This window comes from Camponotus floridanus, unplaced genomic scaffold, assembly GCF_003227725.1.
Source record: "Camponotus floridanus strain SB8 unplaced genomic scaffold, Cflo_v7.5 scaffold127, whole genome shotgun sequence".
NCBI classification, from domain to species: domain Eukaryota; kingdom Metazoa; phylum Arthropoda; class Insecta; order Hymenoptera; family Formicidae; genus Camponotus; species Camponotus floridanus.
This window is the reverse complement of record NW_020229245.1, coordinates 430,902-444,994: the sequence shown is the minus strand read 5'-3', so window position 1 is coordinate 444,994 and position 14,093 is coordinate 430,902. Positions and strand designations below refer to the sequence as shown.

Here is a 14,093-nt window from a genome sequence, read left to right as displayed (position 1 = left end):
ACATTGATTTTTGAGCTTAAAGCATTTTGTCATATTTCATATATCATAAATGAATTATGATACCAAAGTCGAAGGTCGGGGTCAGTCTGAGCGTACAAAAACAAATACGACAAAAAGTAAATTGTCGCATCAAAAGTCGAATTATATTGACTCATATTTTCTTATTTGAGCACTGCTTCATTTATTTTGCACGCCTTTCCTCGGCTCCTCAACTGTAACCATCTTGCAATTTGTTTCATGCAGTTGTTTTTATTTGCGATAAAATTTTTTTGGAGAGTCACTAGACTCTTCAAAGCTGGCTGGCGCCCGATTAAATTATTTAATAAATATAAGTTTGAATAATACTCGTAACTCAGAGCCCTACCAGCCTACCAGCCTACGGACCCAGGCCGCGGTAAGTGAAGCCACTGGGGAAAAGGTGTTTTAGCTTTTTATTTCTACATATGCATCAATGAAGCTATACATATCGAATAAAGTAAACGTTGTTCCAGTTACCATTTCATAGTAAACATAATATTACGTAATATAAATATACAATATATAATTTTAACTAATTCTGTTTATCAATTAAAGTATTTACAAAATTGATTCAATTCTTAAATAATAAATTTGATAAAACGAAATAAAAATTTTTTTTATTTTTCTCACTAGTGTTTTTATCAAAAAGAGAAAAGGAGAAGAATCACTAAAAATATTAAAATCTATCGAGATTAAGAAATACAGGGAAAAATAATATTAAAAATTTCAATAAGAAGATCATTTACAGTACAGATAATTTTATATATATTGTTATATATAATATAGATCTTACCCAGATAACAAGCACACGTCATTTTGATGTTTCAAATTGGTCATTCATTTGACTATTCTTCCAGTCACGAGTTGACGTTTTTATGACATAAAAGCAGAGATGAGATACTTTTAATGTTAAAACAAAATAGAATTAAATAAAAAATTTACTTTGATAATATTTTTTATTAAAATATTAATAAAAAAATTTTTTATTTTAAATTTACAAAACCGTAAAATTTAAAGAGATATAGACTTTAAAGCACATAACATGTAACTTCACATGTAAATAAAAAAATTTTAATTTCCATTAAATTTATAAATACACCTAAATTTACATTCTTTTTGTGCTCTCGTCCGATATCACGTCAAACTTAAAAGCTGGCCAATTACGTCTATTCCTCAGAAGAATGGAATACTGTGATTGACCAATGATGTCATTAATCGCCATCAGAGGTGTCTGTGAAGCTGGCACGACAAATTTCAAAAAAATACTAAGAGTTCTAATAGCACATTCCACAGTTCTACAATTCCTGATAAAAATTAAAGAAAATTTCGCATCCCTTATATTAAAAATCGAAATCGAAAAAATATTGTGCTAACTTTGCGAATCTAGCTCGACACTTTTTCCTCTAAAGTACCAAAACGGATTGGATATTATTAATTTTAGCAAGAGTTCCCGATAGTTCTGCTATAATTCATGCAGCCAATGTATGCAATTTTAAATTGATATTCCAAAAATTAATAATTTTTTATGAATTTTTAATGTTCTTGACCAACATGACGTTTATTGAAAATGTATCGTGCTGATGATTTTCCCTAGTTTTAACGGCAGTTTTGGACAGTTCTATAAAAGTTGTTCCCTGTTGTATTCTTTAGAAACATTTTTACGCAGACCGTTTATTATTTTATAAATAATTATTTAAGAAATAGTAATCAGTCGGAACTCTGCGTAAAAAATGTTTCTAAAGAATAGAACTTTTATAGAACTGTCCTGAACGGTCGTTAAAACTATGGAAAATCATCAGCATGACACATTTTTACTAACAAAAGTGTCGTGCTGGTCAAGGACAAAAATTCTAAAAAAATTATTAATTATTGAAATATCGGTTTGAAATTGCATATATAAGCTGAACTATAGCAGAACTATCGGGAACATTTGCTCAAAATAATAATATTTAACGCGTTTTTGTAAATTAAAGGAAAGAGTGTCGTCCTAGATTCGTGAAATTAGCACATTTTTCCGATTTTTATTTTTTAATATTAGGAATGCGGAACGCTTTTTAATTTTTATCGGGAACTATGTATGAAAAGTGCTATCAGAACTCTTAATATTTTTTTGAAATTCGTAAATTGTCGTGCCATTTTCACAGACACCTCTCAGAGCAATAAATTTCATTCGAAGAATTATCGTATTTTATATAAATGTCGGTCGAAAATTGAATAAGACAGAAACACGATGTCGTAAGTATTTTCAAAATATGAAAAGTAACGGTAAAAGTAACTGTTAAATTTGTCATCGTTACTAAAAAAAAGTAACTATAACGGTAATGATGTTACAAGTAACGCGTTACTTCACAACCCTGCGTAAAAGTGACGGTCTAATGTCACAGATTCTTGACGTCATGACATGTATTGCATTTTGATGACATAAAATATACCATATTTTGACGTTTTTTTTCTTAGCATAATAATGTATTTAATAGCGTTGTCAAATAAAGCAGATTAACTGATTCGAGAGCATTATTGAACAATTATAACTATTCTATTCTTGAGAAGAAACTTGGATCGATTAAATTGCTTTATTCGAAAAAGCTGGAAAATGCAAATATGATAAGAAAATGAGTCACAAGATTCATATTTGTTATTATTATTATACTTAAACATAAATAAAAAAACTCACTTTTAATATCATATAAAATTTTAACAAATAATGTTTTTCGTTTTGTATATGTAATTAAGAAATTAAATTAGAGGATTTATTTCATATATAAATACTAACAGTAACATACACATATATATTACATATATTTTTTTCAGTTTAATGTGATAACAAATCACATGCGAAGTATACATATTTCTGCCCGCACGTTTCTCAAGTTAGACATCTCTCTGTTGATTCCTACATATATGTTTTTACATGTGCGCGTATTTTTATTCTTTATTCGTAGAAAAACATTTACTCGGGCGAAATTCTTCATCTTTAAGAAAAAGTAAGCGAAACTCGTCGATTATAAGTTTTTATACATTACCTTCGATTCTCGCATTTAAAGAAGAATAACATTTGTTGTACCACGTGGCATCCGATTGATCCCGTCGTCAATTGGATAATTCAAAATAGGTCTTTCTGATTGGTCAATAGTTGCTATTCTAAGCATAAACCGATATAATTGGCTATAGTCAATTACAACGTGGTCAAATGGGACGTTCCCATGTGGTTTCATTTAAGTTGCAACATTCGACCAAGAATGAACTGTGAAGAACACGTGGTGCAAAGGAGTTTTTCATACATTCTCAATTATTTTATCGTATGAGTGCGTTTCGACTTCGATCCTTCGGCGAAGAAAGTAATAAGTGCATTTCGAATGTGTTCTGTTTGAGAGAATAAGAAGAAGAAAAGGTATTTTCCAATTTCTGCCGACACAAAGTCGCGTTTATATCATGTCGAGTTCATCGAAAAAATTCTGTTCCCTGAAAGATATAGAGAAGAGAAATTCTGAACCAACAACTAACGAAAAAGAGTAAGTATAGTTTTGCTTTTCTCTACCTTTTCATACAAGTTATTGCTAGGCGATAACGATGTCGAAGTAATCGTAGATGCCGATCAGATAATAGCAAAAAAGAAAAAGCGTCCGATGACATAAAGTATAATTAATTCGGATCAAAGTGAATAAGCAAATAATTACACTGAAAGTTATCAAATATTTACAGAGAGATGCAAGAATATGAAAAGAGAATCTTGCAGTGCATTCTGGCGGAAAAGATAATTCCAACGGATCTTAAACATTGGTCATTCTTTCATTTCCTAAAGACGGAATTTATTCAACAAATTCACATGGTTATAGTTTGTAGTAAGGTTCATCTGTTTTTTTTTCTTTTTATTATTTAGTATGGTAAAATTTGTCTTTCTTCATTCATTGTCTTTTCTTGCTATGGAATATACACGGTGGGCCATTTTAATCGATGCACCTGAATATCTCCGTTGGTAAGCCGAATACAAAAAAATTGTTCAGACAAAAGTTGTATGGCTTCAAGGGGGACATAAGATGGTATCATTGGTTTTATCTTGAAAAGTTGTTTGAAGGTCACATGAAGGCCACCTTCAATTTTTTAAATGGAACTCCCTATTTTTTATTACTTATTCTTGTAGCTTATCTCGAGAGCTTTCCAAAACACTATAATAAAGTACCTTTTTATTAAGTACTTTTTGAGTTATAAGGCTTGAAATAATTTCTTAATTTTACATAAACCATAAAATATCTAGTAAACCATTCATTTTTCGATTATCTTACCTTCATACTTTTATGTACAAAATAATGAGAGGAATCAATTGGTGTAAAGAAAACACATAGTTGTTTCTAAGAAAAAATATGTAATTTGCAATTAACAATTCCATATTTTTTCTTAAAAACAACTATATGTTTTCTTTACACCAATTGATTCCTCTCATTATTTTGTACATAAAAATATGAAGGTAAGATAATCGAAAAATGAATGGTTTACTAGATATTTTATGGTTTATGTAAAATTAAGAAATTATTTCAAGCCTTATAACTCAAAAAGTACTTAATAAAAAGGTACTTTATTATAGTGTTTCGGAAGCTCTCGAGATAAGCTACAAGAATAAGTAATAAAAAATAGGGAGTTCCATTTAAAAAATTGAAGGTGGCCTTCATGTGACCTTCAAACAACTTTTCAAGATAAAACCAATGATACCATCTTATGTCCCCCTTCAAGCCATACAACTTTTGTCTGAACAATTTTTTTGTATTCGGCTTACCAACGGAGATATTCAGGTGCATCGATTAAAATGGCCCACCGTGTATATTGTTACTTACATCATAATATTTTGAAGATGAGTTTAATAGATGTAATATAATTATTACTTATGTCATGGCATTAAAACAGATAACGATAGTAAAGCTATAATTGTGACGAAGGACAAGAATGTCTATAACTTAGATAATGAAAAAAAGTATGTAAAGACTGGTAACGTACGTATTGCTTCTTATGCAAAAAAGATAAAAGAATTGTGTGGAAAAAACATTCAGACCTTTGCTCACAACCGGGATTTCGTCCTGGCACTTACAGAGGAGGGAGAGGTATATCAAGGAGTTCATATTATTTGAATGTGTCTTGATGCATATTTGAGTTTCTAGGATTAAATAAATTTTATAATAAATTGCTTAAAAGATAAGATTGATGTAGAATGAGGTTTTATAATCTTCCGAATTGTGAATTTTTTTTAGCAAACAAATAAAAATGAAAATTTATATATATACACGTTTGTGAAATCATAATAAAATATACTATGTAATAATAAGTATATAAATTAATTAAAATTTATATTAAATAAATAAATTGCTTTGATTAGAAGTACAGATATTTGGCCATAATACTTATTTCAACATACAAATATTTTTAAAATTAAGACTATGAGATGTGAAAGATTGTAATGATGTAACTTTTATTTTCTTAATAAAAAAAAAGGAAAAAGCTTTGAAAATATCTGCTGAACAAGAAAAAACAGAAATTGCAGCACATTATTAATTCTTTATATATTCAATCTGGTTTCGTAAAAATTAAAACAATATACATACACACATACATAGAATTGTAACTTAATTAATTTTTATAATATTTTAGAAACATGAGGAAACGTACAATTATTTTGTAATATCATAATGGCCAATAAGTTTGTAAAATTTATCCAACTGAAATGCACTTAACAATAAAATAATATAAAACTTCATCATTAATCTTTCTTTTTCTAGCAGTGTTTCTATCCTTAAATGATTAACATTATAAATATAAAATTAGAAATTAAAAGAATGAAAGGATTATTGAAAAAATGTAGTCGACCAAACTAGCCAGAAATTTAGTTTATTATTACGACGTTTCGACCATATGGTTGTGGTCCTTATCAAGTACATAGTTCAATCTCTTGACGATGTCTCTCACGGACACATCAATTTCTCTCTAATTTAAATCTTTTAATAAATAACGTTTTTTTTTTAATGTGATTTGTGCAATTTATAAGATCATCGTCTATGCCGGTCTCTTGATTTATGGCTTCGTATGTACTTGATAAGGACCACAACCATATGGTCGAAACGTCGTAATAATAAACTAAATTTCTGGCTAGTTTGGTCGACTACATTTTTTCAATAATCCTTTGATTATTCGACTAGCGATATTAAGATATTTATTAAATTTAAAAGAATGAAATCAAGAGGTACATTTTACAACTATGTTATTTTTAAAAGCTTTATATCTACAAATTCACGAAAAAAAAAAGACGCGGTTCGTATTTGGAGCAATCCGACGTACCCACGTTTACTCGAATTACCGGCTTAAAGGACAAGCGTATCGTGGACATTGCATGCGGCAGTTATCATTTTCTCGCTCTGACTAGCTCTGGAAAGGTAAGCAAAAAATTAAACTGTCATAATGATAATGATATTAATCATTCTCTCATTCAGCTAAACAATTGTTTGTAATTTAGGTGTATGCTTGGGAAGACGTTATTTATATGCAGCAAGGTAATGAAAACACAGCTATTTTTGATGGTAGTGTGAGACAAATAAAACATGGATTGGAGAAGAAGAATGTTGTTTATATCGCGTGTGGTCATAAATTCAATATGGTTATAACTGACGAAAACAAGCTATACGGTTGGGGCAAAAACGATAAATTCCGGATTTCACCGGATTTCTACCGGACGCAAGAAGAATATTACACGAAATATCCACACGAAATTACCACATTCTCGGATAAAATAGGTAAATTTTTTAAATTTTATGTCTGAGATTTGGTCTCTAAGAATATCACAGTATCGGACATCTTCATGGGAGATTGATGTTTTAGTTAAGATGGTCTGTGGATTCTCTCATATGTTGGCGCTCACAGATAAAGGAAAAATCTATGGCTGGGGCAGTAAGGAACAAGTGGGCATAAACAACTACTTCGAATCCTCCGGTTCAATCGTGGTAATTCATGAACGAAAATTAAAAAACTTTAATAATCGCCATGCGCCGGAATGAGAAATAATACAATTAAGAATGGTACAATCAGCAGTTGAACGTGCCTCAAATGGGGAAGGTTTTGAATATTGATGCCTATGGTAATATGAGTGTTGCCGTTGGTTATGACAGGACCATCTATGTATGGGGATGGTACTTCTGCCAAGATATTACCCAACCTCGTCCCACGAAGTTTTCAAGAATTTTTGATGTATTTATGCACAGTGCATGGAGTCTGAATAAGCCATTGATTATGCATGATTCTTTACACACTGTGCGAATTACGAATAATTACAATTACAAGTATACTGAAGTATTAAGTATATTTGAATCCTTAAAAGCAGCATTTGATGATCCGGTATGTTTCATATTATTGCTTTGTGTGTACTTTTTTGCATTATATATATTAACATTAAGTAGATATAATACATAATTTTATATTAGCTTGGTTGATTGATATAAAAAATATAGGGATTTGTAAGAGATTTGTAGATTTTTGTAAGAAAGAATTGGAAAATTTTTTTCTATATAAAAAAAATAAGTTGCAATTGTTAATGATTGTTTTGATTAGGATTTCAGGTCTCATTCATATATTTAATTAAAAGTGTGTGTGTGTGTTGAATTAAGTATTACATAATTAGTATTACATATTGAATTAAAAGTGCAAAGTAAAAAGTTATGTATTTTTTATGATAATTTTTATATTAATCTAATATTATTAAATTATTCAATAATTTTTATCCTTTAGTTGACGAGCGATCTTACCGTACAAGTCGATGGACGACCTATTTATGTTCACAAGACTATCCTTAAGATTCGTTGTCAATATTTTAGAAACATGTTTCAACATAATTGGATTGAAAATATTCAGAGGTAAACTTTGAAAAAAAAAAAACTGATATTCTTACTCAGAATTTCTCAATTTTGGTTACGTAATGACAAACATTGCTTTTTGACAGCATATCAGTGTACACCGTATCGGATAAATTTTCCTACGTCATTTATAAAGCTTTCTTGAAATATTTATATACCGGTATAATCGATTTACCTGCGGAGAACGTATTAGGTAATTGAATCTAAACGTAAATTATCACAAATTTACAATTCAGAAACTGAAACGACACTTTCTTACAGAACTTATGGAATTGGCCGACATGTATTGTGAAACCAATCTTAAAGAAGATTGCAATCAGATAATAAAGCAAACCATCACTGTGTCAAATGTAGCATTCTTTTACAATAAAGCGATCGAATACAATGCTAAGGTAAATACTACAATTCAGATTTAATGCTATTAATGTTGGAATTTATTAATTGCAATGTATTTATTTATGTGTACAATATATTGTTTAATATCATGTGAATTTTAGGAACTCGAGGAGTTCTGCCTTCAGTTTGCTTTCCGTCACATGACATTGTCGAAAGATTATAATAAATTAGATATGAGCATTCTGGCTAAGTGTACACAGAGAGCAGCGATAGACAATGACGCTATTATCACATCGTCGACATTTTGTTCCTTGAATAAAAATGTAAAGAACAGAAATTTAGAAACATCAACTAAAAAATAGTAGGTTTGGCCGTCTTTTCTCTTTCTTCCTATATAAGTCGCTGCTGCGCGCATAGTAATGTTGAAATAATCGCAGATAATAGGATAATAAGTAAAAAAAAAAGAATCGTACGATGACATAAAATACAATTAATTCAAAATAATATGAATGAGCAGGTAATTAAACTTAAAGTTACCAATTATTTGTAGTGAGATGCTAAAATGTGAGAAGAGAATCTTGCAATGCCTTCTAGCGGAAAAGTTAACGTCAATGGATCTTAAAAGATGGCCGTTCTTTCATCTTCTAAAGTCTGAATTTATCTCAGAAATTCACATGATTATGCGATATAGTAATATTTACTATTTTTTATTATATTTTCTTTTTTAAATTTAATATTGTTACTTATATATTTTTATATATATTATATATTATAATACTTTGAAGATTTCCATGGTACTAGAGCTATAATTGTGACAAAGGACAAGAATGTTTATAACTTCGATCATAAAACGAAGTATTTAAAGACTGGTCGCTCATATATTGCTTACTATTTAAATGAAATAAAAGAATTGTGTGGAAAAAACATAAAGACCTTTGCACAGAGATATAGTTTTATCCTGGCACTTACAGAAGAGGGAGAGGTATGTCAGAATTCATATTCCTTGAATGAATAAAATTGATATTAGGAGGTTTTATATCATTCCTAAAATGAATCCTTTTCTTAAGGTACAAGTGAAAATAAAAATTATTACATATACACATGTATATGAAATCATAATAAAATATAAGTAGATAAATTATAATTAGATATATATTAAATAAAGAATATATATTAAATAAGTAAATTGCTTTGATTAGAAGAATAAATATTTAGCCATAATATTTTTTTCAACATGTAAATTTATTTTTTCATGTAAAGTTATTTTTAATATTAATTTGCGAAAAATTGTAATAATGTAATTTTTATTTTCTTAGTAAGAAAAATTACGAAAATAATTGTAAAAATATCTCTAATGGATGTAGAAAAGCAGATATTGCAGCATCTAATTTTCAATTCTTTACATTCAATCTGGTTGTAAAAATAAAAGTATTACATATACACACACTTAGTTTCGTAATATTTTAAAAGTGGGAGAAAACTTTGAATTCTTTTACATGTATCAACATGTTCAATGAATTTATATAAATTTATCATGTTGAATAGTACTTAGGATGGAACAATATCAAACTTTATCATGAATTTTTTGCCAAGTCTTTTCAAGTAGTGCTTTCATACTTAAATATTCTAAATGTGATTCAGTAAATCAGATAAAAAATAATTACAACTATGCTATTTTTGAAAGGTTTATTTCAGCGAAATCGCGAATAAATGTTCCAATAGTAAGACTTCTGACGTATTCACGTTTATACGAGTCGTCGACTTAAGCGACAAGCATATCGTGGACATTGGATGCGGACAGGATCATGATCTCGCTCTGACTAGTGATGGAAAGGTAAATAAGAAATTAAACTATCACAATGATAAGGATAATCATCATTCTCATAAACTAAACAATTGTTTGTTATTTAGGTGTATGAATGGGGGAAAAAGAATTGGGAAGAAGAATATTCGAAACAAAGATATTTCGATGATAGTGATTGGAAAGAAAATTATGATTCGGAAGAAAATAATAGTCAGGATGATAATAAAAACGCAGCTTATTTTAGTGTGCCATGGCAGGTGAAACATGAATTGGAGAAAAAGAAAGTTGTCCTTATTGTGTGTGGTTTAACTTTTAACATAGTTGTAACTGATGAAAATAGAATATACGGTTGGGGCGATAACAAGCGCGGCCAGATTTCAATCGTCCGGCAGCAAAAATATTACAAACGCCCACGCGAAATTATCAAAATCTCGGATAAAATAGGTAAATTTTTTTTAAATTTATGTGTGACATTTTATCTCTAAGAATGTTACATTATCAAATATCTTCATGGGAGATTGATGTTTCAGTTAAGATAGTCTGTGGACGCGCTCATGTGTTGGCGCTCACAAATAAAGGAGAAGTCTATGCCTGGGGCGATAACAGACGTGGACAAGTGAGAGTAAATAAGAACAGGATTTCCGGTCCGACCGTGGTAAGTCATGAATTATTAATAAAAAACTTTTTAGTAATTGCTATGATGAATGGAATGATGAACAGAATAATAAGGAAAGATATGATCGACAGGTGAATGTCCCCGAGATGGGAAAGGTTTTGGATATCGCTGCTTGTGATGACTACAGCGTTGCCGTTGGCTATGATAAAATTATCTATCTATGGGGTTCATATTATTGGAATAAAATTACTATCCCGTTTCCTACCAAGTTTTCGAATATTCATGACGTGTTTGCGCACAATATATGCTCGCACTATTTAATTGTGTTAACGAATAATTTCAAGTATGTTAAAGAAGTATTGAATATATTGGAGTCTCTAAAAGCAATATTTGATGATCCGGTATGTTTCGTTATTATTCTTTTATTTTAGCATAAAACTATATGTGATACATATTTACATTTTAATTTGGTTGTTATGGGGAATAGAGATTTATAAGAGATTTGTAGATTTTGTAAAAAAGAATTAGGGAAACTTTTTTTTTTATACTAAGAAAAATAAATGGCAATTGTTAATGATTGTTTTGATTAAAACTTCTGGTTTCAATTCAGTCCTATATTGAATTATAATATTAAAAGTAAAAATTTAACTTTTTATGATAACTTTTATTATTAATTATTATTAATCTAATATTATTATTTAATAATTTGTTCTTCAGTTGACGAGTGATCTTACCATACGAGTCGAAGAACGATCTATTTATGTTCACAAGGCTATCCTTAAGATTCGTTGTCAGTATTTTAAAAACATGTTTCAACATAATGGGACTAAAAATATTCAAAGGTAAACTTAGAAAAGAATTATTTAGAATTCCTCAACTTTGATTACATAACAAAAAACATTGTTTTTTGACAGAATATCAGATTCGGTGTACACGGTAACAGAGAAATTTTCTTATGTCGTTTATAAAGCCTTCTTGAAATATTTATATATCGGCAAAATCGATTTACCTGCAGAGAACGTATTAGGTAACTGAATCTAAACCTAAATTATCACAAATTTACAATTCAGAAACTGAAACGACTTTATTACAGAACTTATGGAATTGGCCGACATGTATTGTGAAGCCAATCTTCTAAAAGATTGCAGTCAGAAAATAAAGGAAGTCATTACTGTGTCAAATGTAGCCTTCTTCTACAATAAGGCGATCGAATACAATATTAAGGTAAGTATCACAATTTGGAGTTAATTACTATTAGTGTTGGAATTTATTAATTGCAATGTATTTATTTATGCATGTACAATATATCATCGAATATCATGTGAATTACAGGAACTCGAGGAATTCTGCTTCCTGTTTGCTTTGCGTCACATGGAAGCTGTAATACTATCGGATGAGTTTATTAAGTTAGACACGAGTACAAAGGATAACTTAATACGCGTAGCAGCTAAAAGAAATATGTTCGGTATATGATTCTTTTGACAAAAGTTTCGATTTAAATTGCACATTGTTTTTTTATTTGTATACATGAATCAATGAAGCTATACATGTCCAATAAACCTTGTTCTTGTTTCGATTCCATTTTTTCCCAGTTTAACGTAATATTGCGTAATATATAATTTCCATAGTTTAACGTAATATTGCGTAATATATAATTTTATCTATCAATTTTATTTATCAATTGAGATATACATGTAAAATACAAAATTGATTCAATTCTTTAATAATAAATTTGATAAAAAGAAATAAGAAATTATATTTTTCTCATAAAAAGTTTTTTATCTTTCACTTGTGTTTTTTATCAAATAGTGAAAAGTAGGAGAATCACTAAAAAGATTAAAATCCATCGAGATTATAAAAGACAGGAAAAAATAATATTAAAAATTTCAATAAGAAAAAGTTTCCAACCTTTTAAAAGTGACGGTCTAATGTCACAGATTTTTGATGTCATAACATGTATCGCATTTTGATGCCATAAAATGCATATTTTAACGTTTTTTCTTAACATAATAATGTATTTAATAGAGTTGTCGAATAAAGCAGATTAACTGATTCGAGAGTCTCATTGAACAATTATAGCCATTCTATTCTTTAGAAGAATCTTTGATCGCTTAAACTGTTTCATTCGCAAAAGCTGAAAAATGCAAATATGGTAAGAAAAAAATGAGTCACAAGTTTTATATTTATTATTATTATTTTACTTAAACAGAAAAAAAAAACTCACTTCTAATATCATATAAAATTTTTAAGATATAATGATTTTTGTTGTCTGCGTTTTGTAAAAATATATGCCAATTAACTAGTAGGAAAAAAATGTGTATATTTTTTGGCACTTTAATTACACTCAATTGATATAACTAATATTTTTACTGTGCACTAATTTAACGAACACTTGAATGGTTAAGCAACATAAATCGTGCACGGATAAACGCATGCGTCGAAAACAAGATTGTTAAAGTGATCGCGAAAGTCATGTTATATAAAAAATTTTGAAAATTTTGAAAGATTGATGTACTAACGAATCACATTAATAATAAAATAATCATCAGTTCATGAGATATGACGTCAAAATAATGTTATAACGTGTCAGAACGTCAATATAAAGTCATGTAATAATCAGTCATTTTGCCGACATATGATTAAAAATTATCAGTTTGGCATATCAAAATGACGTATGCTTGCTACCTGAGTATATATATATATATATATATATATATATATATATATATACAATATAATGTTATAACGTGTCAGAACATCAATATAAATCATGTAATAATCAGTCATTTTGCCGACATATGATTAAAAATTATCAGTTTGGCACATCAAAATGACGTGTGCTACCTGAGTATATATACATACAATATTTAATTATAAATATGTAATTAAGAATTTGATTAGTTGTAATAAAAAGACGGAATTATAGATTCATTCTAGTTCTTGTCAGTGTCACTCTAGTTATCATATTTTTCATTTAAAGCAATTCATTAAATCGGATGACGACAAAGAAAATTTTCGAATGAGTAGGCAAAATTATATAGGATGTAAATAAATTGTAAATAACCGTGATAAAACTTGAATATTCTTATCTTGGTTATAAACTTTATATACTTAAATCTCTGTCAATTTATATATGTAATTAAGAAAATAAATTACAGGATTTAATTCATATATAAATACTAACAGTAACGTATATATATTATATATACTTTTTCAGTTCAATGTGGCAACAAATCACATGCAAAGTACGCACGTTTCTCAAGTAGGAATAATATCTCTCTTGATTCCTGCATATATAATTTTACATGTGCGCATATTTTTATTCGTTACTCGTAGAAAAATATTCACTTGGGCGAAATGCTTCATCTTTACGAAGAAGTAAGCGAAATTCGCCGTTTAAAAGTTTTTATACATTATATTATAAGTTTTTTAT

General features: G+C 28.9%; 1 protein-coding gene across 3 annotated transcripts in view; it reads left to right on the top strand.

The window, feature by feature from the left end:
- The first annotated feature begins 3,264 nt into the window (after positions 1 to 3,264).
- LOC105248381 overlaps positions 3,265 to 14,093 on the top strand; it is a 31,971-nt gene continuing 21,142 nt past the window's right edge. Inside the window, exons 1-21 of one of the 3 annotated variants that reach the window (XM_025405916.1) lie at positions 3,265 to 3,530; positions 3,721 to 3,860; positions 4,918 to 5,111; positions 6,276 to 6,434; positions 6,515 to 6,791; positions 6,877 to 6,998; positions 7,084 to 7,389; positions 7,780 to 7,904; positions 7,991 to 8,097; positions 8,166 to 8,296; positions 8,402 to 8,601; positions 8,791 to 8,930; positions 9,026 to 9,222; positions 9,925 to 10,074; positions 10,152 to 10,488; positions 10,575 to 10,699; positions 10,792 to 11,061; positions 11,378 to 11,502; positions 11,575 to 11,687; positions 11,754 to 11,884; positions 11,993 to 12,246. In XM_025405916.1, the coding sequence (XP_025261701.1) occupies positions 3,451 to 3,530; positions 3,721 to 3,860; positions 4,918 to 5,111; positions 6,276 to 6,434; positions 6,515 to 6,791; positions 6,877 to 6,998; positions 7,084 to 7,389; positions 7,780 to 7,904; positions 7,991 to 8,097; positions 8,166 to 8,296; positions 8,402 to 8,601; positions 8,791 to 8,930; positions 9,026 to 9,222; positions 9,925 to 10,074; positions 10,152 to 10,488; positions 10,575 to 10,699; positions 10,792 to 11,061; positions 11,378 to 11,502; positions 11,575 to 11,687; positions 11,754 to 11,884; positions 11,993 to 12,133 (3,570 nt within the window). In that variant the 5' untranslated portion in view covers positions 3,265 to 3,450 and the 3' untranslated portion in view covers positions 12,134 to 12,246. Of the gene's footprint in view, positions 3,531 to 3,720; positions 3,861 to 4,917; positions 5,112 to 6,275; positions 6,435 to 6,514; positions 6,792 to 6,876; positions 6,999 to 7,083; positions 7,390 to 7,779; positions 7,905 to 7,990; positions 8,098 to 8,165; positions 8,297 to 8,401; positions 8,602 to 8,790; positions 8,931 to 9,025; positions 9,223 to 9,924; positions 10,075 to 10,151; positions 10,489 to 10,574; positions 10,700 to 10,791; positions 11,062 to 11,377; positions 11,503 to 11,574; positions 11,688 to 11,753; positions 11,885 to 11,992; positions 12,247 to 14,093 lie in introns of those variants that run through there. The other 2 variants (XM_025405915.1, XM_025405914.1) reach the window with 2 other exon arrangements.